Source organism: Stenella coeruleoalba (genome assembly GCF_951394435.1).
Source record: "Stenella coeruleoalba genome assembly, chromosome: 1".
Taxonomy (NCBI): Eukaryota; Metazoa; Chordata; class Mammalia; order Artiodactyla; family Delphinidae; genus Stenella; species Stenella coeruleoalba.
Window position 1 is genome coordinate 153,428,107 of NC_137169.1, and position 25,467 is coordinate 153,453,573.

The following is a 25,467-nucleotide window of genomic DNA, read 5'->3' on the forward strand; positions in this document are numbered from 1 at the left end:
GACATGTAAGTATATATATATGCAAATATAGATACAAATATGTTTATGGAATTACTAACATTTATGAATCATTGGATATATTTAAAGAGTAAAGTAATATATTTTTCAATGTTTATGTTACTGAGTCCAAGTTCATAGTGCTCACCGCACAACAGACCAATAAATTGAGAGATGAGTTTTTGGGACGAGAAATAGTGACTTTATTTGAAAGCCAGCAGACTGAGAAGATGGTGAACTTGTGTCCCAAAGAACCATCTTGTCTGAGTTAGAATTCAGGCTTCTTTTATACCAAAAGGGGAGGGAGTAAAGTCAAACCTTTCCTGGTTCCAGTCAGCCTCTGGAGGGGATGTGTTAATTTCTTCCTTCCTGCAGTCATTCACAGGTAGGCCTAGTCAGGATGTTTCCTGTGAGCTAAACAAAGTTATTTTAGTTTAATGCTCATTACCTGGAAGTCAGTGTTCCCAGAGATGGGTCATTATGTACTGTTTAAGCTTATAGGCAATATCCCTTTAGCGATTAACTTGTAATAGAATACAGAACGTTCTTCTCTATTAAAATTATATTTACATTGCATGAGTCTTTAAACTTAAGGTAAAAAGAATTTAAATATATCTCTTTAAAAATGTGAGAGTATACATAGTTTCTCAAAATTCTATTAGGAAAAACACTAGAAAAAAGATTGAAGACCCCTATTGTGGACCACAGACAGTGACAGAAGGCATGGTCAGATGTGTACAAGCCTGGTAATGACTAACATTTCTACCTCTCCACATGTCTGGAGTCTTAGAGGTTCTTACACGAATTCAAAGAGGATTGCTTTGCCTTTGTAGAAGTTCTCCTTCCAGTCAGAAATGCCCTCCCTGATACTTTTTGTTTCTTAACACGTAGTCCATCTTTTCAGATCCAACTTAACTTTTACCTCTTCATGAAGCCATCCCCAAAAAACAATCCAGTGGGATTTCATTTTTCTGGTTTGTTGTTGCACAATAAACTTAACATATGATTACGTATCATCTTACATTGCCCATCTTACATTGCCCTTAAATGTTGCATATGAGTTAGTCTTGGCTTTATAAGCATATTGTAGTCCCCTTGAAGGTAGGGACCATATGTCTCTGATTTCTCCTACAAGACCTACTCAGCAGAGTAAGAGGCACTTAATACATACATGATCAATTCACAGCTTTATAGGGGGAGCAGGGACATCACACTAGCCCTATAGAAGTTGTAGGGTAATAGAAGTTGCCCTGTAGTACAATAGGCTGTGTAACAACAAAATCAAGTTTTGAAGTCAGTCCTGGGTTCTCAAAATTGTCTCCACCATCTCTTACCCTCTGGAGCCATGGACCTCTTTTTCCAAAACAAAGGAATACTATATATAGAGTGATTACCATGGGGCTTGACTCATAACTGATGCCCAGTTTGCAACAGTCACCTTCCCCTTTCCTGCCCATAGTGTCACCTGGAATAGAGAATTAGGCTTAACATCAGTTAAAAAGTACATGTAACATTGTTGTAAGATTATCCGTGCATTTTCATCCTCCTGGGGTGTGATCTGGGAATCAATTAGAATATAGAAAGTAATTTGGACTCAGGATTGAAATTCGCTAGTAAAAAAAAAAAGAGGCTGACATATATTTTGCAACAAAGGGATGTAGTTTAGGTCAGTTCAAATGGGTCACCATCCAAGACTAAGTCAGTGTGACTAAGCCTGCTACTTATATATACCCGTGCTGTTGGGAGGGCCTGAGGAATGCAAGGCTTGCTCTCTCTAGGTCTGTACTAACTGGTCATGGTACTGAATAATAGCAACTGAGTTCAGGACTTGAAGCCCATTGTGCTTGCTAAGACACAGTTATGGTCAAAAACTATATTATATTTTTTAAATTTCTTATTGCTTTGAACTAAATAATAAGAAGGGAAAATTCAGTAAACTCCTGTGTTCTTACATCACAATGTTGGTTCCCGATTTCAGCTCTGAGCACAATGAGGTTTTTCCTGACACCCTGTCCACATTTCCCTTTATGCCCTCTCCTGCCTCACCTCACATTATTCTCTATCTCTGCACCGTCTCGTTCCTTCATAGCACTTCACTAATTTACTTGTTTTGCTTTTTGGTTTGTTATTATCTCTTCTCTTTTACCCACTGGACTGTAATATGTTCCACAAAACCTTGTTTCACTCACCACTTCACGTCAATTTTCTAGCACCGTTATTGACACATGCAGTTAATGAATAAGCAAATTAATATATGAAATATATAAATTATTGAGTGAATAAACTGCTCTCTCGGGAGAGGCAGAGAAATAAATGGATAATCTTGTTAAAGCCTATTTTTTGCAAAATAAAAGTATAGGTGAAGACACAGGAGCACAGAAGACTTCCATCTCTGTCAGCAGTCTTGCATGTGAAAGTTCATAGGCTGACGCTGCTAGTAGGTAGGTTAGGACAGCTCTTGTGTAATTTTACCATCACTTTGGTCAGTTCACATTTGTGGAACCCACTTTGACTTTACCTCTATAGCCGAGTCAGATACCTGAGAGAAGTCAAAACCAAAAGAGACTTTTTTTTTAGTGACTCTTCTTGAAATGCTCCAGAGTTTCTCTTTGGCAGAAAATTTAACACAACAGCTGTACCATTGGGCTAGAGCTGATTTTAGAGCTTTTATTTTTGTCCTGCTATAACTCACATGCCATTTTCCATTCCACATTTTCTTTATGAGTAAACATGTTTCCAACTGAGTTTCCTGGGGACTGTGAGGCGTTATCTCTATTAAGGTATTTTGGCTTTTAGAGCACCTTGTTGGTTCCAGATACTCTGTAAGGTATTGCCAGCGGAGAATGTATTGCTCTGTTCTGCCTGTCTTCTCCCACAACCCCACAGTGCCGTGCTATGCTGTCCCACTTTCTCTTCTTGCAGGTATTTTTTCCATTATCACCCTAACTACACTGGCCTGTGAACGTTATATTGGCATGATCCATAACAGAGTGATCAGTTTTTCCTGGGCCTGGAGGGCCATTACGTACATCTGGCTATACTCGCTGGTGAGGTCAGGGTCACCTCTCCTGGGCTGACACAGGTATATCCTGGATGTGCATGTACTAGGCTGTGCTGTGGATTGGAAATCCAAGGACACCAGCGACTCCTCCTTTGTGCTTTTCTTATTTCTTGACTGCATGGTGGTACCTGTGGGTGTCATTGCTCATTGCTATGGCCATATTTTATATTCCATTCGAAAGGTGAGTTGAAGAATATGAATGCCTCTCCTCCAAATTGTGCAGCGTAGAAAATTTTCTGTGAAAGAAAATCATGCTCTTCCCCACAGCTGATACAGCTCTAGGGGATGTCCCACTTGATAAAATTTTGCACTGTGAGTCACTCTCTGAAAAGATCAATGAGGAATGGCATTTACTCTCCCTTCGTCACTCTTTAAACTAGAAAAAGGAAGGAAAGGCGTTCTGGGCAGACAAAATCAATAACAACCAAAAAAAACCCTACATCTTCAAGCATTCTTAGAATTTAAGAACTCTAATAAAGGGAATTCCACACTTCCCATAACTTTATTCATCCAATAGTCACATAAACCTACTAGAGAATGGTACAGATATTTTGTCTGGAAATCAGTTTTGAGTCATAAAGGACAAGAACTGACCACAGCAGGTTTCCTGTTAGGTGCTAGCAAGAAGGCGTCTGAAGTAACAGACTGGGGCACACTTCATATTCCAGTTTCTAACTTCAACCATGTACGTTTTCCTTACTCACTGCTTCTTCCTACTCTTTTCTCTCACCAAATTCTCCAGTCTCTTGCTCACTCTGCCAACCCCCTCTAGCTTTCACCTCTTTTAAATCACTTAGCCACATGCATTATTTTAAATCATGCCCCATTATCCTTAACTTTCATGTTCCAACATTTTTTATGCACATTCATTTTGAAAAAAATCAAATCCCTTGTTCAATCCAACTCTTTGTTTTCTGCATGACTGTAGCCAAACTACAATAAGTTGAAGAAAAACCACATTGGATTCCCAGCACCCACATTCAGCAAGCAGTGAGATGTCCTCTTAGCAGTGTCTAGCAAACTTTGTATCCCTAGATGGTCCACTCTCTATGCAGTTGCTATTACAAATCCTCAATTCTCATTTTACTCTCTTGCCCTACTATCCTCCCCTCCTTATTCTTATCAAACCGTCATGCTTCTTGTTTGTTTGGCAAAATAAAGCAATTACCAAGAAATTCCTTAACTCTCTGCCTCCCTTTATACAAACTTCTAGGTACCTACTCATTCTTTTTTTTTTTTAATATCTTTATTGGAGTATAATTGCTTTACAATGTTGTGTTAGTTTCCGCTGTACAACAAACAAGGTGAATCAGCTATACATATACATATATCCCTATATCCCCACCCTCTTGCACCTCCCTCCCCCTCTCGTTATTCCACCCCTCTAGGTGGTCACAAAGCACTGAGCTGATCTCCTTGTGCTATGCAGCAGCTTCCCACTAGCTATCCATTGTACATTTGGTAGTGTATATATGTCCATGCTACTCTCTCACTTCGTCCCAGCTTCCCCTTCCCTGCTGTGTCCTCAAGTCCATTCTCTATATCTGCATCTTTATTCCTGCCCTGCCACTAGGTTCATTAGTACCAATTTTTTAGATTCCATGTATGTGCATTAGCATACAGTGTTTGTTTTTCTCTTTCTGACTTACTTCACTCTGTATGACAGACTCTATGTCCATCCACCTCATTACAAAAAACTCAATTTTGTTCCTTTTTATGGCTGAGTAATATTCCATTGTCTGTGCCACATCTTCTTTATCCAATCATCTGTCAATGGACATTTAGGCTGCTTCCATGTCCTGGCTATTGTAAATAGTGCTGCAATAAACACTGTGGTACATGACTCTTTGAATTATGGTTTTCTCAGGGTATATGCCCAGTAGTGGGATTGCTGAGTCATATGGTAGTTCTATTTTTAGTTTTTTAAGGAACCGCCATACTGTCCTCCATAGTGGCTGCACCAACTTACAACCTCACCAACAGTACAGGAGGGTTCCCTTTTCTCCACATCCTCTCCAGCATTTATTGTTTGTAGATTTTTTGATGATGACTATTCTGACCAGTGTGAGGTGTTACCTCATTGTGGTTTTGATTTGCATTTCTCTAATGATGAGTGATGTTGAGCATCTTTTCATGTGTTTGTTAGCAATCTGTATGTCTTCTTTGGAGAAATGTCTATTTAGGTTTTCCACCCGTTTTTGGATTGGGTTGTTTGTTTTTTTGATATTGAGCTGAATGAGGTGCTTGTGGATTTTGGAGATTAATCCCTTGTCGGTTGCTTAATTTGCAAATATTTTCTCCCATTCTGAGGGTTGTCTTTTCATTGTTTATAGTTTCCTTTGCTGTGCAAAAGCTTTTAAGTCTCATTAGGTCTCATTTGTTTATTTTTTATTTTATTTCCATTACTCTAAGAGGTAGGTAAAAAAGATCTTGCTATGATTGATGTCATAGAGTATTGTGCCTATGTTTTCCTCTAAGAGTTTTATAGTGTCTGGTCTTACATTTAGGTCTTTAATCCACTTTGAGTTTATTTTTGTATGGTATTAAGAAGTGTTCTAATTTCATTCTTTTACACGTAGCTGTCCAGTTTTCCCAGCCCCACGTGTTGAACAGCCTGTCTTTTCTCCATTGTATATTCTTGCCTCCTTTGTCAAAGATAAGGTGACCATACATGCATAGATTTATCGCTGGGCTTTCTATCCTGTTCCATTGATCTATATATTTCTGTTTTTGTGCCAGTACCATATTGTCTTGATTGCTGTAGCTTTGTCATATAGTCTGAAGTCAGGGACTCTGATTCCTCCAGCTCCATTTTTTTTTTCCCCTCAATATTGCTTTGGCTATTTGGGGTCTTTTGTGTCTCCATGCAAATTTTAAGATTTTTGTTCTAGTTCTGTAAAAAATGCCATTGGTAATTTGATAGAGATTGCATTGAATCTGTAGATTGCTTTGGGTAGTTTAGTTATTTGCACAATATTGATTCTTCCAATCCAAGAATATGGTATATCTCTCCATCTGTGTCATCTTTGGTTTCTTTCATCTGTTTCTTATAGTTTTCTGAGTACAGGTCTTTTACCTCCTTAGGTAGGTTTATTCCTAGGTATTTTATTCTTTTTGTTGCAGTGGTAAATGGGAGTGTTTAATTTGTCTTTCTGGTCTTTCATTATTAGTGTATAGGAATGAAAGAGATGTGTGTGCATTAATTTTGTATGCTGCAACTTTACCAAATTCATTGATTAGCTCTAGCAGTTTTCTGGTGGCATCTTTAGGATTCTCTATGTATAGTATCATGTCATCTGCAAACAGTGACAGTTTTACTTCTTTTCCAATTTGTATTCCTCTTATTTCTTTTTCTTCTCTGATTGCCATGGCTAAAACTTTGAAAACTCTGTTGAGTAACAGTGGTGAGAGTGGGCACCCTTGTCTTATTCCTGACCTTAGAGGAAAACTTTTCAGTTTTTCACCACTGAGACTGATGTTGGCTGTGGGTTTGTCATATATGGCTTTTATTATATTGAGGTAGGTTCCCTCTATGCCCACTTTCTGGAAAGTTTTTATCATAAATCGGTGGTGAATTTTGTCAAAACCTTTTTCTGCATCTATTGAGATTATCATAAGTTTTTTATCCTTCAGTTTGTTAATATAGTGTATCACATTGATTGCTTTGCATATATTGAAGAATGCTTGCATTCCTGGGATAAACCCCATTTGATCATGGTGCATGATCCCTTTAATGTGCTGTTGGATTTTGTTTGCTAGTATTTTATTGAGGATTTTTGCAACTATGTTCATCAGTGTTATTAGCCTGTAATTTTCTTTCTTTGTGACATCTTTGTCTGGTTTTGGTATCAGAGTGAAGGTGGCCTCATAAAATGAATTTGGGAGTGTTCCTCTCTCTGCTATATTTTGGAAGAGTTTGAGAAGGATAGGTGTTAGCTGTTCTCTAAATACTTGATAGAATTCACCTGTGAAGCCATCTGGTCCTGGGCTTTTGTTTGATGGAAAATTTTTAATTACAGTTTCAATTTCAGTACTTGTGATTGCTATACACATATTTTCTATTTCTTCCTGGTTCAGTCTTGGGAGGTTGTACATTTCTAAGAATTTATCCATTTCTTCCAGGTTGTCCATTTTTTTGGCATATAGTTACTTGTAGTAGTCTCTCATGATCCTTTGTATTTCTGTGGTGTCAGTCATTACTTTTCCTTTTTCACTTCTAATTCTGTTGATTTGAGTCTTCTCCCTTTTTTTCGTGTTGAGTCTGGCTAATGGTTTATCAATTTTGTTTATCTTCTCAAAGAACCAGATTTACTATTGTTTCCTTCATTTCTTTTTCATTTAATTTTGATCTGATCTTTATGATTTCTTTCCTTTTGCTAATTTTGGTTTTTTGTTTTGTTTTGTTTTGTTTTGTTCTTCTTTCTCTAATTCCTTTAGGTGTAAGGTAAGGTTTTTTGTTTGAGATTTTTCTTGTTTCTTGAGGTAGCATTGTATTGCTATAAACTTCCCTCTTAGAACTGCTTTTGCTGCATCCTATAGGGTTTGGGTCATCATGTTTTCATTGTCATTTGTTTCTAGGTATATTTTGATTTCCTCAGTCATCTCTTGGTTATTTAGTAGCATATTGTTTAACCTCCATGTGCTTGTATTTTTTACAGGTTTTTTTTTCCTGTAATAGATATCTAGTCTCACAGTACTGCAGTTGGAAAAGATGCTTGATATGATTTCAATTTTCTTAAATTTACTGAGGCTTCATTTTTGACCCAAGATATGATGTCTCCTGGAGAATGTTCCATGTGCACTTGAGTAGAGATTGTATTCTGTTATTTTTAGATGGAATGTCCTATAAAAATCAATTAAGTCCATCTGGTCTACCGTGTCATTTAAAGCTTGTGTTTCCTTATTTATTTTGTGTTTGGATGATATGTCCATTGGTGTAGGTGGGATGTTAAAGCTGCCTAGTATTATTGTGTTACTGTTGATTTTCCCTTTTATGGCTGTTAGCATTTGCCTTATGTATTGAGGTGCTCCTATGTTGGATGCATAGATATTTACAATTGTTATATCTTCTTCATTGATTGATCCTTTGATCATTATATAGGGTCTTTCCTTGTCTCTTGTAATAATCTTTATTTTAAAGTCTATTTTGTCTGATACAAGTCTTGATACTTCAGCTTTCTTTTTTTTTTTTTTTTTTTTGGCTGTATGTGGGCCTCTCACTATTGTGGCCTCTCCCGTTGCAAAGCACAGGCTCCAGACATGCAGGCCCAGCGGCCATGGCTCATGGGCCCAGCCATTCCACAGCATGTGGGATCTTCCCAGGCCGGGGCACAAACCCATGTCCCCTGCATCAGCAGGCAGACTCTCAACCACTGCACCACCAGGGAAGCCCTTCAGCTTTCTTTTGATTTGCATTTGCATGGAATGTCTTTTTCCATCCCTCACTTTCAGACTGTATGTGTCCCTAGGTCTGAAGTGGGTTTCTTGTAGACAGCCTATATACAAGTCCTGTTTTTGTATCCATTCAGCCAGTCTGTGTCTTTTGGTTGGGGCATTTAATCCATTTACATTTAAGGTAATTATTGATATGTATGTTCTGATTACCATTTTCTTAATTGTTTGGGGTTTGTTTTTGTAAGTCTTTTCATTCTCTTGTGTTTCCTGCCTAGAGAAGTTCCTTTAGCATTTGTTGTACAGCTGGTTTGGTGGTGCTGAATTCTCTGAACTTTTGCTTTTCCTTAAAGCTTTTGATTTCTCTGTAGAATCTGAGATCCATTTTATTTTGAATTTTATTTTATTTACTTATTATACATCAGGTTCTTATTTGTTATCTATTTTATACATATTAGTGTATATATGTCAATCCCTATCTCCCAGTTCATCCTACCACCCCCCCACCCCCACCACTTTCCCCGCTTGGTGTCCATACATTTGTTCTCTACATCTGTGTCTATTTCTGCCCTGCACACTGGTTCATCTGTAACATTTTCTAGGTTCCACATATATGCATTAATATACAATATTTGTTTTTCTCTTTCTGACTTACATCACTCTGTATTACAATCTCTAGATCCATCCACGTCTCTATAAATGACCCAATTTCATTCCTTTCTATGGCTGAGTAATCTGAATGAGATTCTTGCTGGGTAAAGTAATCTTGGTTGTAGGTTTTTCCCTTTCACCACTTTAAATATATCTTGCCACTCCCTTCTGGCCTGTTGAATTTCTTCTGAAAGATCAGCTGTTAACCTTATGGGGATACCTTTTTATGTTATTTGTTGCTTTTCCCTTGCTGCTTTTAATATTCTTTCTTGTGTTTAATTTTTGTTAGTTTGATTAATATGTGTCTCAGCATGTTTCTCCTTGGATTTATCCTGTATGGGACTCTCTGTGCTTCCTGGACTTGATTAACTATTTCCTTTCCCATGTTGGGGAAATTTTCAACTCTAATCTCTTCGAATATTTTCTCAGACCCTTTCCTTTTTTCTTCTTCTTCTGGGACACCTATAATGTTGGCACACTTAATGCTGTCCTAGAGGTCTCTGAGACTGTCCTCCATTCTTTTCATTCTTTTTTCTTTATTCTGCTTGTGGCAGTTATTTCCACCATTTTATCTTCCATCTCACTTATCTGTTCTTCTGCCTCAGTTATTCTGCCATTGATTCGTTCTAGAGTATTTTAAATTATAGTTATTGTGTTGTTCATTACTGTTTGTTTGCTCTTTAGTTCTTCTAGTTCCTTTTTAAACGTTTCTTGTATTTTCTCTATTCTATTTCTGAGATTTTGGATCATCTTTACTATCATCACTCTGAATTCTTTTTCAGGTAGTTTGCCTATTTCCTCTTCATTCATTTGGTCTTGTGGGTTTTTATCGTGCTCCTTTACCTGTAAGAAATTTCTCTGTCTTCTCATTTTGTTTAATTTACAGTATTTAAGGTCTCCTTTCCCCAGACTGCAGGGTTGTAAGTAGTTCCTCTTGCTTCAGTTCTCTGCCCTCGGTAGTGGGTTGGTCCATTGTCTTGTGTAGGCTTCCTGATGGGAGGGATTGGTGCCTATGTTCTGATGGGTGGAGTTGAGTCTTTTTCCTCTGATGAGCAGGGCCATGTCAGGTGATGTGTTTTTGGTATGTCTATGAGCTTAGTATGACTTTAGGTAGTCTGTGTGACGATGGGTGGCCTTGTGTTCCTGTCTTGTTTGTTGTTTGGTGTGAGACGTCCATTGCTGGAAGCTGCTGGCAGTTGGTTGGAGCTGAGTCTTGGATTCAGATAGAGGTCTCTGTGAGAGCTCTTGGTAATTAATCTTCCCTGGGACAGGGAATTCTCTAGTGGTCCAGCATCCTGGACTCGGTGCTCCCACCCTAGAGCCTCAGGCCCGACATCTGGTCAAGGGACCAAGACCCCACAAGTCACTCATCCTGACAATAAAGTTAATTTAAAAGACTAACAAAACCCCAGACAAATGGTGAAAAGTAAAATAAAACAAACAGAAACAGAAACAAGGAAACACGCACACACACAAAAGAAACAAAAACAGAACCAAACAAAACAAAAAGCAAGAGAACAAGCAGACAAACAAAAGAACCCAAGCACAAAATGGAGCAATTAAGAAGAAAGCTGACAAAAACACAAAACCAAAACACAAAAGCAAAGCAGAGTGCCAAGTGAAGAATGAAGCAAAGAAACAAAACAAACCAACAAAAATGATTAAAAAATAAAAAGAAAAGAAAAAGGGGAAAGAAGACAGAACAACAGAAAGGCAATGTAGAAACAGAAATATAAAAAAAATAAAATAAAATGCAAAATTAAAGAAAAAAAAAAGACAAACAAAACCCCTGAGAAATGGTAAAAACAAAATCAAATAAACAAAAACAGAGACAAGGAAACGCACACATGTAAAAGAAACAAACACAGAGCCAAATAAAACAGAAAGCAAGAGAACAACCAGACAAATAGAAGAGCTCAAAAATGAAATCAAACAATTAGGATTAAAGCTAACAGAAACACATAACCTAAAAACAAAACCAAAGCAGTGTGCCAACTGAAGAATGAAGCAAGGAAACAGAACAAACCAATAAAAATTATTTTTAAAAAAATAATAAAATGAAATAAAAAGGGAAAAATCACAGGACAACAGAAAAGCAAAGAAGAAATGGAAATATTTAAAATATATATATACATATATATACTGAAGAAAAAATAAGGGAAAAGAACACAGAACCACAGAAAAGCAAAGTAAAAATAGGATGTATAAAGAAAATTTTAAAAATATGTTATGAAACATGGAGATCCCAAGAGACTAAATTAAAAAAAGAAAAACAACAAAAACTCTACCACCAAATAAACAAACAGAGAAAAACCAAAAAAAAAAAAGCTGGAACCAACAACAGAACAAATTGAAACATAATAAAATTAATAGTAATAATTATGTTTCCCTGGGGTCTCCGCTGTGTCCTTGCACATGCCATGAGCCACAACCCACCTCCACCTCCCGAAGAGGCTCTCCTGTGCCTCTGGGCTGGTCTCTGGATGTGCTGTGGGCCCTGTGGGGACTACTCAGGCTCTGATCTGGTCCAATTCTTTAAGGGATCTTTTTTTTTTTTTTTTTTTTTTTGCGGTACGCGGGCCTCTCACTGCTGTGGCCTCTCCCGCTGCGGAGCACAGGCTCCAGACGCGCAGGTTCAGCAGCCATGGCTCACGGGCCCAGCCCCTCCGGGGCATGTGGGATCTTCCCGGACCGGGGCACGAACCCGTGTTCCCTACATCGGCAGGCGAACTCTCAACCACTGCGCCACCAGGGAAGCCCTGGTCCAATTCTTGCATGTGCTTACCCCAAAAGTCCACAGCTGCGAGAGCTAGACCGTTTTCACTTGTGGGAACACTCACTGTCTACTCAGATATTCCATAGATGCAGGGTCTACCTAGATGATCATGGGTATTTAATTTGCAGCTTGCACAGCTGATGGAAAGATTTTTGATCTTCTTCCTTAGTCACCCCATCCAGCTTTGGTTTTATCCCCACCTCTGTGTGTGGTCCACCAACAGGAGTCTGGTCCTGAGGCTGCCTTGGAGCCCTTGGGTCTATCCCTGTGAGGACCAGGCACAGAGGTGGTATGACTGCTTGGATCACAGGAGTCCCAGTGGTGCCAAATGCCCCCACTCATTCTTATATCCCTCTCTTCAGTTGCAAGGGAATGGGAGAGGTCTCTCAGGACCAAACTGATCCTAGATTCTTGTTTTCTTCCTCACCCCAATCTCTGCCTCAGGGACCTCTCTCAAGTAATAATTTTCTCTTTTACTCATATATTCAATCTCTCCCTCAGTACTGGCTCTTTATCTGTAGCATACAACCATGATAATTTAATTCAAAAGCAAAATATACTCTCAACTCCCTCTAGTTATCAGTTTATTTCTCTCCACATCACTGCTAACTCAAAGAACCATTGGTGGCTTTTGGTGCTACATCGTCACTCAATAAGCATTCATTTGACCAATATTTATTGAGCATCTAAAATGTACCAATTATTTACTGTTATGGGCTGAATATTTGTTGTCTCCCCAGCATTCAATGTGATGGTATAGGAGATGGGGCCTTTGGTAGGTAATTAGGGATATATGAGAATGGGATCACGAGGGTAGGGCCCTCATGATGGGATTAGTACCCTTATAAGAAAAGAAAGAGAGAGCAGAGCTCTCACTCTCTCTCTCCACTGATAGGAGAACATAGAGAGAATTTGGCTATCTACAAGCCAAGAAAAGAGGCCTCACAATGAAACCTACCTTACTGGTACCTTGATCTTAGACGTCCCAGTCTCCAAGTCTGTGAGAAATAAATTTCTATTGTTTAAGCCACTCAGTATTTTGTTATGGAAGTCCAAGCAAAGGCAATTACTAATCTCTAAGGATACACAGTGAATAAGATATAGCCACTGCCTCAGAGTCTGTAGTTTAGTAAATTCACATATTTATTCCTCAACCCATTGCAAATTGGTGATTCCTTCTTCTACCACACTCTCACAGAAACAGCCTTATTAAGGTCATTGATGGTCTCCCAAATGTTAGAGCCATTGGACACATTTCAATCTCTTTTTTTTCTGGCATCTGTGGCATTGAGACTTGTGGCATTGTTGACAGCTCCTACTTAATTGTGAGTTTCTGCTTTCAGTGTTTCTAGGACCCCATTCTCTTTTATCTTTGTTGCTGACTCTCTGGGCCCCATCGTCTCATGTCTCCTTCAAAGGCTTCTTTTCCTTGGGCCTCCCCAGCATTCTATGCTTAGCTCTCATCTCATTCTGTCACTGACCAGGGTTCTTGGCCTTCCTTAATCAATAGAAATTGATGAGAGGACAGATAAGAAATTCAGGCAAGGCTTTATTGGGGTCCCTGCTACAGCAGGGAGGAGAAAAACAAGTAACAAGTTCCCTTGTTCGCTTCCTGAGGCGGGGCCAGCTGGTTCTTTATATGGGGTGAGGGTAGGAGTGGGCCCAGAGATGGGCTAAAGGGGTGGCTTAGGTGGTTTGCCCACCCCTTTGGTGGTGTTGTGTGCAGGGGGCATGCTTTTGCTCTTGACACCCTGCTTTTGCTCCCGGCTCTTCAGAAGTAGCAGTTGGGTTTTTGGTCTCTTTGTATCTCATTGTCCATAATTTGCCCCAACTGCACATGCATGCAGTTAATTTTAGTCCCTTATAGTTTCTTTGTATTTTGTTGCTTGAGGAGACGTGTGTCCAGGTGCAAGCACTGCAGCAAAGGGTCCCAGGTCCCAGGTCCCAGCCTGTCTCAATACTACGCAATAGACATGGGCAATCTCATATATTGGCAGTATTTTCCTTCTAACAATAGCATGGTGACTTTGAAATTCTACTTCTGATCCAGGTTGTTCTTATGACCTCTATCAGATCCTCATAGTCAATTGCCTATTGAATACCTCCATGTGGATAGTCCACAGACTTGTCAAATTCAACATGTGTGAAGATGAATTGGTCATCTTTCCCCCCAAGTCTCTACTCCTCCATTCCCTTTCTTAGTGAATGGTCATCACTCCTATCTACCTAAGCCAGAAACTAAGGGGTAATCTTTGACTATTCTTCATCCATGTCTCCCTCACACCCAAACAATTATCAATTTTTATCTATCGAACCTCAAATATATTTCCATATATCTATTTTGTCCTCTCAATTTTTTTGCCTGCCAGACTCAATTCAAAAGGATCTTAGTTTTCCTTTCTTTATTCTTGCCTTCCTCTAATCCATTCTCTTCATACTGCCACCAGATTAATTGTCCTCAAATGAAAATTTTCTTATGTCACTACCCAGCCTAAAATCCTTTAAGGGTTCCATTGCCTTCATGATTAAAAGTAAGGCCCCTGAGCTGACTGTGAGGTCCTGTGTGGCCATCTCTCATCTGCCTGTCCAGTCTGATTTTTTTACATTCCCTCCCTCTTGCCACCTCAAGCTTCAGTCAACTACAGTATTTCTTGTCCCCAGAAATTGACATGTTCTTTTACCTCTTTGCCTTAACCCTGGAACATTCTGTCTCTCCTCCTTGTCTAAACTCCTCCTCACCTCGGAAGGCTGAAATCAGGATCTGTTTGCTCTTATCTACCTCTGAATTTGTTACCCCTACTGCGTATTCCCATAGCCCTCTCCAATCACCTCCCTCATGGCATGTTATCACCTATGGAAATGGTATATTTATGTGCCTGTCACCCTCACCAAATAGTGAATTCCTCAAGAGAAGAGACCCACTCTTATTTATTTTTTCACCTATAGCTGGAACAGTACCTACATGCAATAGGGACCAGTGACTATTTTTGGAAAAAATTTACAGAGGGTTTAGGAAAGGGGAGTGGTGAAAGTACAAAGAGATTTGACTACTGACTGTGCTATAAACTCAACACAGAGCTTGGTGCAAGGAATTGCTTCTATTTCCTTATCCAGAGAGGTTATTTGTAATAGCAATAGAGACATAGCTCCTCCCTTGAGAAGGACTCACAGTAAAGTCTTTGAAAAACCTACAGGTATCTGAATCACCAAGCACTAGGCGTTGCCATTTATATAGGCAAAGAACACCATTAGAGGTAATTCTGGGGGATTTGTCTTAAGTCGTTCCTCCTTTAGGACAAATTTGTGTATGTATCAATACTTTTGCTTTATCCATAACAATTTTGAAAAATATCCTCAAATGATTGGATAAAGGGGGCAAGACATAAAGTAGAGCTCTTTATTTGGAAAATAAGCAGAGTAAAGGAATTGAGAATGATGAAACAAAGAAGCCAAAAAGAGATAAATGAAAAATAATCATGGAAACGTCACATATACAAACCCAAATAATCTGAAACTTTAGTCAGATCTTTTCCTTATACCAGAGGAACTGGGGAAGCATAAACCAACATTTTCTTCAATTAATTTCTCCAGTATGCATGTAATTCCAGAATGATAAATGAGTTCTCTGCTTTGATAAGTGGTGAGAAATTATGGGGACTGACATTGCCCAGAAAGTGGTACAGATAAAATTGTTGGGCCCTAGATAGTGGGGACTTGGGGCACAGATCATTGACAAGTGGTGTATTACTAGTTAATTGAAACTCCAAGGAGTCATAAATCGTGATTCCTAATATCCTATATTATCATAAAAGTACATATGCATATGAATAAGTATGGTTGTTTCAAATATAATTCAAATATAAATACATAATCTCAAAAACAATTCCACAAAGTCGTATGTGTGGAACTGGGACTCAACTTCTGTTTAATAAGTTACACATTTTAACCTCCTTTAATCATTACTCTTAGAGAAGGTCATTGAATTGCTCAACATCACACAGGGAGCAAAAGTGGTGAATCTGGAATATGAACCCAGATCTTTTAATTCCACATCTAAAGTTTTTACTAGAACTCCACAACCTTCTTAAAATCTCTAGGGAAAAATCCTCCCCCCACCAAAATCCTGTTTTGAAAATAGAATAATATCCTATCACTTTAAATAAAATAGTTTCTTTTAAAATAGAATACACACACAGATAATAATAGTACCAGAAATTTAATACTCACTACCATACACACATTTCCTCTACTCTAGAAAAAAAATCAACCATTTTAATTATCTATGTTTTCTTCTATTCTTTGTCAATAGGAATACATAATTTAATAAGAATATAGTTTCTTAAATAAAGTTTAGATGACATCAATGATTTAGATATATCAATTCAAATATATTTTTAAATACTATAAGCACATGTTTTAACAGATTTCTTCGGAAAATGTTTCCTTAACTTTTATGATAATGCTAGAAATAAAAAGAACACTTACAGTTTGTCGAAATGCAATAAATTTCCCAGGTTAAAATTATATATTAAGTATCAGTGGTATGCCAGATACCTTTTCTTATATCAATATATAAAGCATTTGTATTTTTGTAGCAAAATTAGCTTCTTAAGATGTCAGAAATATCCATTTTATTTACAAATACACTTTTTTTTTTTTTTTTTTTTTTTTTTGCGGTACACGGGCCTCTCACTGTTGCGGCCTCTCCCGTTGCGGAGCACAGGCTCCAGACGCGCAGGCTCAGCGGCCATGGCTAATGAGCCCAGCCGATCCACGGCACGTGGGAATGAATATACTTTTGATGTACAGGAATATTCTCCCCTTCTTAATAACACGTTTATCACAATAATAGGAGGAACTTCTGTTACCAAGTCCAAGATTGTTCTGCCAGCCACATGACAGGCCAATAAATTGGGAGACAAGGCTTTGGGGCAAGGAATTAATGGCTTTATCTGGAAAGCCAGGAGTCTGAGAAGATGGCAGACTAATGTCTTAGAGAACCATCTTGTTTCTGGGGTCTGGATGCTAGTTTATTTTATAGAACAAAGAGGGGGGAGGTGAGGAGGTAAAGTTAAAAGGCCATAAGTTGTTGCAATTATTTCCTGATTTCAGCCAGACTCTGGGAAAGGATGTGTTAATTTCTTCTTTCCTGCAGCCATTTGACAAGTGGGCTGCATCAGGATGTTGTGAGCAGAACAAAGGTATTTTGGTTTAACATTCAGGCATGGGAGCAGGGTTCTGGATATGGACCATTATGTATATTTTCAGCTATTGGCAGCATCCCTTTAGTGATTAACTTGTAGCAAAAGCAGTAGAATACAAAGGTTAAAGTAAAAGAAACAGGTCTAATATGAAGTCAGATTTCTTATTCCCTGTTATACTTCTAAAGAGTTTTTTTATCTGAGAAAGTCAAAGAACTTTCAGACTATAGGCCATTATGCCTAAATACTGTTAGTGGGGACAAACTAGGAGTAAAACTAGGAGTAAAAAGTTTAGAGAAGTGGGCTATCTGGGCTTTACTGAGCTCTATCCTCTGCAGCTGAGCCACTGATGAAACAAACCCAAGCAAATTGCTCATCAAAACTCTACTTTATAGTCATTAGCTGTAAAGTGGAAGTCACAGTAGTTTCCAGGAAGAATTTATTTAGGAATTAAGTTTTCATCAAGACCAGCTGTAGGCTTTAACATGTAGAACTACTGACATCACATTTGCTGCCTGGTTTGAGAATTTGAGGATTATGCTCTGGATAAAAGAGATTCTAGGATTATGGAGAATTTTTTTCCAATTTATCATGACTCTTTTTATATATTTATTTATTTGGCCTTGTTGGGTCTTAGTTGTGGCACACGGGATCTTCATTGCAGCATGCAGAATATTTCATTGTGGTATGCAGCCTCTCTCTAGTTGTGGTGCTTGAGCTCTACAGCACACAGACTCAGCAGTTGCAGTGTGAGGGCTTAGTTGCCCGGTGGCATGAAGGATCTGAGTTCCCCAATCAGGGATGGAACTCACGTCCCCTGCATTAGAAGGTGGATTCTTAACCACTGGACCACCAGGGAAGTCCCTATCATGGCTCTTTCAGGCTGTCTTTTAGCGACTTGAAGATCTAGGCAAAAGAGTTCATTTTCTTCTTCTTTAAGCCAATTAGAAAACATTAAAAACCGTTGAAGGATCTAAGAGGCTATTTAGTTCAATATATTATATTAAGGTGAGGAGACTGAGGCCCAGAGAGTTTAAGGGCTGGGCCCAGCTGCAGGTCCTGGATCAGATGCCAGCCTCCCAAGGTCCTATTCAGTTCTCTTTCCATTAAGGTGGGGCCAAGAATGGTGCCTGCATATTTGTTATGAAAACAACAAACAAAAATGATTTTTTCATTTTCACCCCTTTATTTTCCTTCTTCTTTCTGCAGCTCCGTTTTGTTGAAGATCTTCAGACAATTCAAATGTTCAAGATTTTAAGATATGAAAAGAAACTGGCCAAAATGTGCTTTTTCATGATATTTGCCTTTCTGATCTTTTGGATGCCTTATATTGTGATTTGTTTCTTGGTGTTTAATGGTTATGGACACCTGTTCACTCCTACAATAATATCTACTGTTTGATATCTCTTTGCTAAATCAAGCACTGTATATAATCCAGTTATCTATATCTTCATGATCAGAAAGGTAAGCTTTGTAATTAACTGATCATTTTCACCATGTTGGTGGGGTTGTTGGAAAATGTAATACTTTTACAGAGATTATTCATAGCAGCTTCAAGGATAAAAACCTAAATCAAGCATTTTATAGGAAAGTAGAGGGTTTAAGAAGAAATGTAGAATATTCCCAGAGAAAATAATAACAATTCTAAGACCTACCAATGGAGGTTTGCACTTGTTAGGTAAAATTGTATTAAAATCAGTATTTAATACATCAGAAAACATTTTATGTTTAGTAATAATAACTACAATCAAAGTTAATAATTTATTTAAAATTCTTACTGCACTATGCAGATTGTATCAATTATCTTTACAAAACTCCATGAAATAGGCACTAATAGTATCTTATTTATGGATTATGAGACAGGTTCAGAGAAGTAAAAGAAGTTGTTTGCTTCAGGACGTGTTGGTGTCTGGATTTGAACCTGGTTTGCTGTTGTATATTTTCACCAACTGATTTGTAATCTTGATCCAAAAAAAAAAAAATCTTAACCTAATTAAAGGAATATTAGTGAGTACACTAAGCTGTAAACTCTACCAGGAAGGACCTTGTCTGTCTCTGCTGCCCATAATATCCCCAGATTGTAGCACAAATTGCCTCACCTCATAGGGGCTCATTGAATATTTATGGAATGAATTAATGTTCAAAATCCCTTAAGGAAACACATCTAGCTGCCTGCTTGGAAGATTCATGCAACTTGAATCTATGGCTATTATAAGGTATTGAAAGAGACCTATGTGGTAAAGTTAATAAGAATTATAATAAGTAAAAGACATTAAACTCCAGGCTTAAGTAGATCTGAGCATTACCACCTAACTCCACGTCAGCTAACAAATAAAAAAGAACAACCCAAATTAAATTTACCTAATTTTCTTGAATGTCAATCCAAACCTTTACTTAATATTCAACTTTATTTTCTCCCTGCCCAGTTTCGAAGAGCCCTTTTGCGGCTCCTATGTTTCCGACTGCAGAGATGCCAGTGACCAGCTAAAGATCTACCAGCAGTTGGGAGTGAAATGCAAATCCAACTCATTGTGATGCCACAGAAAGATAGGGACAGACCAAAGAAAAAACTGACTTTTAACTCTTCTTCCATCATTTTTGTCATCACTAATGATGAATCACTATCAGTTGACGGTGAGAGAACCAGTGGGTCATAGGTCGATGTAATCCAAGTTTGTCCTTTATAGGAAAGAATAATGGTAATGAAAGATGGGGCTTTAAATCAGATACCACATTTAGACTACCATTAAAAGAACTGTTTTGGAATCCCCATTCTATGTAATATCAACAGAACTTTTGTGGTTCAACAGGAAATCTGAATTGCTCTCTGGCCTCAAGGAGTAACTGAGCAAGACAAATTCTTTTAATTCAACGGGTGCTTTGTATAATGAAAAACGACTTGCACAAGGTGGGCATCAGGCACCATCAACTTCTAACATATTGGAAGTTTTCACTTCAAATATATATTTTTAAAAGACTGTATTTTCCAAGGCACATAACACATTTCTCAAAAATACTTAGCTCTTAAAATAACTTTGTCTCATACACTTGTGTGAAATAGCTAGAAAATCTTTAATTTTCTGTAGTGTTGGGTCCTATTCAGTGTCATGTCAAATGTTTGCTCAATCAAATTTATCAAAGAGACAATTCTTAGGATGAAAAAGAAAATCAATTCCTTAACTTTATGTGAAACAAAAGACTATTGCTCTATGTATAATATGATAAAGAGGAGCTTCAGACCAATATGCTACTGAGCAAGCTCTAGAAGATACCATTAAAAAGAAACACAGGAAAGAAAATAAAATGTCAAGGTGGTCAAGGTTTATTGGTAATCATACATTAGCAGATGATGTACATGGTGAAGCTGATGTTAATGGCAGATAGGTATCTCCATCTATTTCATTTCAAATATGAACATGGCAGGCTTAGCCCCTCCTTCTAGTAATTTCCCACAGTTTTGCCAAGAATTCTATTGAGAGATTTAGAAAAGGAGTTCCAGCAAAAAACAAACAAACCTACATTTGAAGAGGGATGAAAATAAGTGTAAAACTGTATTCACAAAATGTGAATATTAAATAAAAATCTTTATTGATCTTCAGTCAATACACTGGATAAATAATGGTCAGTGTTAGTGAAGAGACCATTTTTCCATGAGTCATTATTTAGTCTAAACATGGATTATTAGGACTCAAGAATTTCCTTGACAATATAGGCAAGAAAGTGAATCATTTTATTTCCTAATTTTTATTTCTTACATGACTGTTCTACTAGTGTTGCATCTTCATAATTAATCACATTTGAAAGACTTCTAAATGATTCAGTTGGCCTATTGAAGAAGGAAGAAGCAAGAAAAAAGTTTCACTAAATGAACATTTAAACATCAAGTTTGTTGCTAGTTTTGTAGCATATAGTTCAAGAATGTTAGTAAATTGCTTCTGAAATGGAATAAAATATGGCTTCATATTTCTATGAAAATTGTCTCCCCTTGTTTCCTTTCCACTCTTTTATGTATATAGATATTTAGTTTATAAATAAAGCTCTTCCTATCCTTCACTTAGTGTGGCTTTAATAGCCTTTTAAAAAAATCCTTAGAAGGTAATATTGCCTTTTGAAGACTGGGAAATAAAATCAATTCATTTTGAACTCTCTCGAAAGCCCCCCAATCCCTCATTTACACTTCTAGTTTTAGCAAGAAAATCTGAGCCCTGTGCTTAGGTAAGTTCCATCCAGGTAATGAAAAATGCAGTTAATATATTAGGCAAATTGCAACTTTTAGTCCCAGATGTTAAGTCAATCCTATCATGACTTCTATTATGTCCTTTAAAGAAAAGGGTGATCAGTGACTTCATTGAGGTCTCTAGGGCCTTACTTTTTGAGACGTGAAAGAGATCTTAGTCACTGCACTTTTATATTTAGAATGATCTGACCTAAGCATAGTGCTGTGGGGAAGCTGAGTTTTACTTAAAGTGGTGGGTTATTTTTTCAATAATTTCAGTGAGCTCACAGAGAAATTCTACATTGAATTTATAAGCTGATAAATATCTTCTATTAGTGAATTAAATATGATGATGGAAACATGATTTTAATCCTGTTTTGGTTACAGAGAAATCTAATATTTGCTACTTCAGGATCTTTTTATCACTTTCTAATGACATTGGGAATTTGTTCTAGTGACTCCAGGGAGTTTACAGGGAGACATGCCCTGTATTCTGGAAGTAAGTGACCCAGTCCCATGGTCTTCTCAAGTAGTCCAGGGGTCTCAGTGACTTGGAACGCATAAGTAGGTAAGTACCACTGACAGCTATCAGTGTTCCAAAGAAAAAGAGTCCTTTGTTTATCACCTGTAAAAAAAGAGCAAGAAATTTCACTTTATTTGTGCAGTGATTAAAATCTTTCAAGTAGACTTCATTTTTAAATGACGTTTTATACAATTTCCTCTTTGTTCTTTAAACTGAAACAGTGACGTAATTGCATGACCACTAGGTGAAGTCCTGAAATATCTGGCAAGGTCAAGAATTTGGAACTTCCTGCCTCCCTTTCTCCCTCCTCTCTCTCTTCCCAGAAACTCCTGAATCTATGTGTCTGTATAAAGAATTCTTAACAGTTAACCTTTGTCCAGCCATAAAAAAAATTCACAGTTGAAAAAAAAAATAACTGTTAACTCTGTCTTGAAAGAAGCCACAAATGATTCAGTCATTGCTCAGACCCTGCACAAAGTGTCCCTGAGAAGAGTGATGGGTTCATTGGCCTCTGTGACTTGGAAGACACACATTCAAAGACTTAAACATGCACCTTCACCACCTACAGTCTATCAACCGCACGAGCTGAGGTTCAGTCTAGTCTGGGTTGCGTGCACTCTCGTATCATCCTGGTCTCTTTCACTGCACTTATTGTCCTGCATTCTAACTGCCTGTCACTGTCTCTTTCCCCTTTGGACTTTTAGTTCCTTGAAGGCAGGGACCTTATTTTATTCACCTCTGTATGAATAAATCTTGATTCATTCCAATCTAGCCTCTAAATCTTTCTAAAATCCACACCTGAGACTATGAGCTGCCTTTGTCTTCCTGTTTCCCTCAAAATAATATTCAAGATGTTTCAGGTCCTACTTACTGTTCCAGCTCCACCTCTAGCCATTTTCACACATATGTGCTTCTTCCAGGTCCACTGAAATACTTGCCATTCCCATTCTGAACATGTGAGAGGTTTCTTCAACCTCCACGCCCCCCTCCCTATGCCCATGCCCATTCCCCACCAGGGCAGTGCCTCTTCACTGCAGGTGTCCATTTCCCCCACTAGTCTCTGAGCTATGCAAAGAGTAGGGGCTGCTTTATGTTCATCACCATGCCCAGCTCAATGTTTACATACTATTTGTTTAGTGAGTGAAGTTGTAAAGTTTCCACAGTGGAAGATCAGGAATCTGAATCTCCATTTAATGGCATCTGTGAGTCAACTGCCCAAAATTAATGTGAAATAGCATTACACTGGAATTAGACTGTGTTTTATAAGTGATTTGCTTCTGTCCAGTTTTGTAAATTAAACCCATAGGAGTATTGCATGAAGCAAAAGTCAATTGCTAAATAAAAGGTCACATTGATAAAATAAAGTAGAAAGTTTAGAAATATTAGCATCAATTTCTTTTTTGAATTTCTTCTCCTCAGGGATTGCCTCTTTTTGTAATTTTGTTCATTAGGCATTCTGCCACCTGTGTATCCAGGACATTTTTTAATTTGAAAGGCAAACACCTAGTGTCTGTCACATTATTTCCATATTTGCCTGAGGTAAACATAACCATAACACTGTGAAATTCAACACATCAGATTAAAAATAAGTGTAATCTGTTCCAACCTTTTTTTGCCAATGCCAGCGCAGCACTGCCTCATGGTATCTTATTCTGGAAAAGGTGACCTGTAAGAAAGTTTAAAAAGTATTCTTGTGTATTCTTTAACGGCTAAACAGAAGATTAAAATGAGGAAAAGTCTTAAATCCAGACCTTACCATGGTGTAAAGAGGGATAAAGGTAGATGGCATAATAGCATGAAGAAATCTCTCTATGTTCTTTTGGAAGAGGAACCACCTTGAGTTGACGTGTGCTCGCATCTGCAATAATGTAAGGAGTCTCAAAGAATACCTTGAACAAAGTACCTTTAATTGTTTTCTGCAACTTTATCACTCTTTATTCCCATTCACCACAAAGCCAGACTGAAGGTAGTCAAATAAATTCTTATTTTCAATTCTTCTCAGTCATTTCCAATCCTTTTCAGTCAATGTCAGAGAACAATAACTTGAAAAGGTAGAGCAATTATGGAAAACCTGTTAGAGAACTCTATTTTGCATGGGGGCCAACTCTATTTCAGTAAGAGTCTGTTTGTATGGATCTGTGAGTAGTCTGTGAGCCCAAAGACTTGACTAATTTCTGTTACTTCCTGGTCAGTTTGGAACATTATTTATGGCAAGAAGAGATCTGTTTAAAACTAGGCCTGTCTTGATATACTCCATATTCAGGATAAACATTACATTGTAGTTGTCTTGTTTTCAAAGACAAGGCAAAATACATCAGTGAGACTTCCAGTATCTTATAGAACTTCCTTCACCACATATGAAACAATTCTGCTTGAGTTGAAGTCTATTTTATTTCTTTCTGTCTTCAGGAGAGATGGAAAACAACTATACTCTTTTTAAAATTTTTATCTTGTAAATTTTTTCATTTGATTATTTAAAAACTATAACCACAACCATTTACTGTGAGCTTTTCATGTGACTGGCTTAAAATGGAATTGTGTTTTTCTTCTGAGTAGTAACCTACTGACTATGAATTTCTTTGGTATTACATATTTCTTTCAGTGCAAAAAACCCCAAAGGATTTCAGTGCTAATTTAAGTTTGCAGCTTATAATGTTAAGAATGGAAAGGTTATTTAATGTCTCTTAAATTTTCCAAATATGTTAACTCATATCAAAAATAATTTTTCATTAAAATAGCATATTAGTACCTCTACTAAATGTCTAAGCCTTGAGCCTATGAATTATCAGATATTGAAACCAGACATTTTGTCTTTTTTGTTACCTCCTAAATGTCCCTGAAATGTAGATGGAGGTGATGTGTGTGGGTCATTATCACTGTCTTTATAGTCAAAGTTCAACTATGTGTAAGGAATGCTCTGTGTGTGTGTGTGTGTGTGTGTGTGTGTGTGTGTATGTTTTCTCTTGGCACCTATTCTTATGCAGCATGCATGAGACGGGGATCAAAGAAACATTAAAGCAAAGAATGTTTATTAGAATGTCAGTGCATGATCTCATTGAATAGAACCAAACATTCTCACTTGCCTCTATGTAATTGTACATGGATAGGTCTGAAATTGCATGGTCATCTGGAATTCTTAATCTTGAGAATTCAGGAAGGCACATACCTAGAAACCAAGTTAAATAATATATCTTTTCCAAAACAGTCTGTAAACAATGTGCTTGACTCTACACAGTTCAAATGAAATGGTGTATTCTCTATCAGTGGTCTCTACTAACCTTTTAAAACTCTGGACAACAAGACTGTATGACCAACAATCTATGAATACTGAGCAATAACACAGGGGCATTTCCCATTACCTATGATTTAATAAAACTTATGATAAAGTTGTTATAATATATACTAGATTAGTGAATCATTATTTTTATTTCACAAATGGAAAGCAGTTCATATAAATGACTGTAAATGACCCCAAATCCTTAGAATTTGCTACTCTCCTTTTTGTTCTTCTTTGCTACTCCATATACATTTGTTTCATTTTACCTAAGCCACCACATTAGCTTAAACATACCCTGTTATTCTGTTATCTCCCAGAGGCAGGACTCATGTTATATTCATGTTTGAAAACTTAACCTGGTATATGGTAAACAC

At 37.6% G+C, this 25,467-nt stretch overlaps 2 protein-coding genes across 2 annotated transcripts in view; one reads left to right on the forward strand and one right to left on the reverse strand.

Moving 5' to 3' along the window:
• Positions 1 to 19,764, forward strand: part of OPN3 (opsin 3) — a gene marked incomplete at both ends in the record, with an annotated part of 58,537 nt that extends 38,773 nt beyond the window's left edge. The window contains 7 exon segments of the mRNA XM_079902601.1: positions 2,920 to 3,071; positions 3,075 to 3,239; positions 18,287 to 18,475; positions 18,479 to 18,541; positions 19,504 to 19,554; positions 19,558 to 19,731; positions 19,735 to 19,764. Of these exon segments, the coding sequence (XP_079758727.1) occupies positions 2,920 to 3,071; positions 3,075 to 3,239; positions 18,287 to 18,475; positions 18,479 to 18,541; positions 19,504 to 19,554; positions 19,558 to 19,731; positions 19,735 to 19,764 (824 nt within the window).
• Positions 19,765 to 21,762: 1,998 nt separating this feature from the next.
• KMO (kynurenine 3-monooxygenase) overlaps positions 21,763 to 25,467 on the reverse strand; it is a gene marked incomplete at both ends in the record, with an annotated part of 54,013 nt that continues 50,308 nt past the window's right edge. Inside the window, 4 exons of the mRNA XM_079941645.1 lie at positions 21,763 to 21,918; positions 23,423 to 23,482; positions 23,573 to 23,674; positions 24,900 to 24,982. Of these exons, the coding sequence (XP_079797771.1) occupies positions 21,763 to 21,918; positions 23,423 to 23,482; positions 23,573 to 23,674; positions 24,900 to 24,982 (401 nt within the window). The remainder of the gene's footprint in view (positions 21,919 to 23,422; positions 23,483 to 23,572; positions 23,675 to 24,899; positions 24,983 to 25,467) is intronic.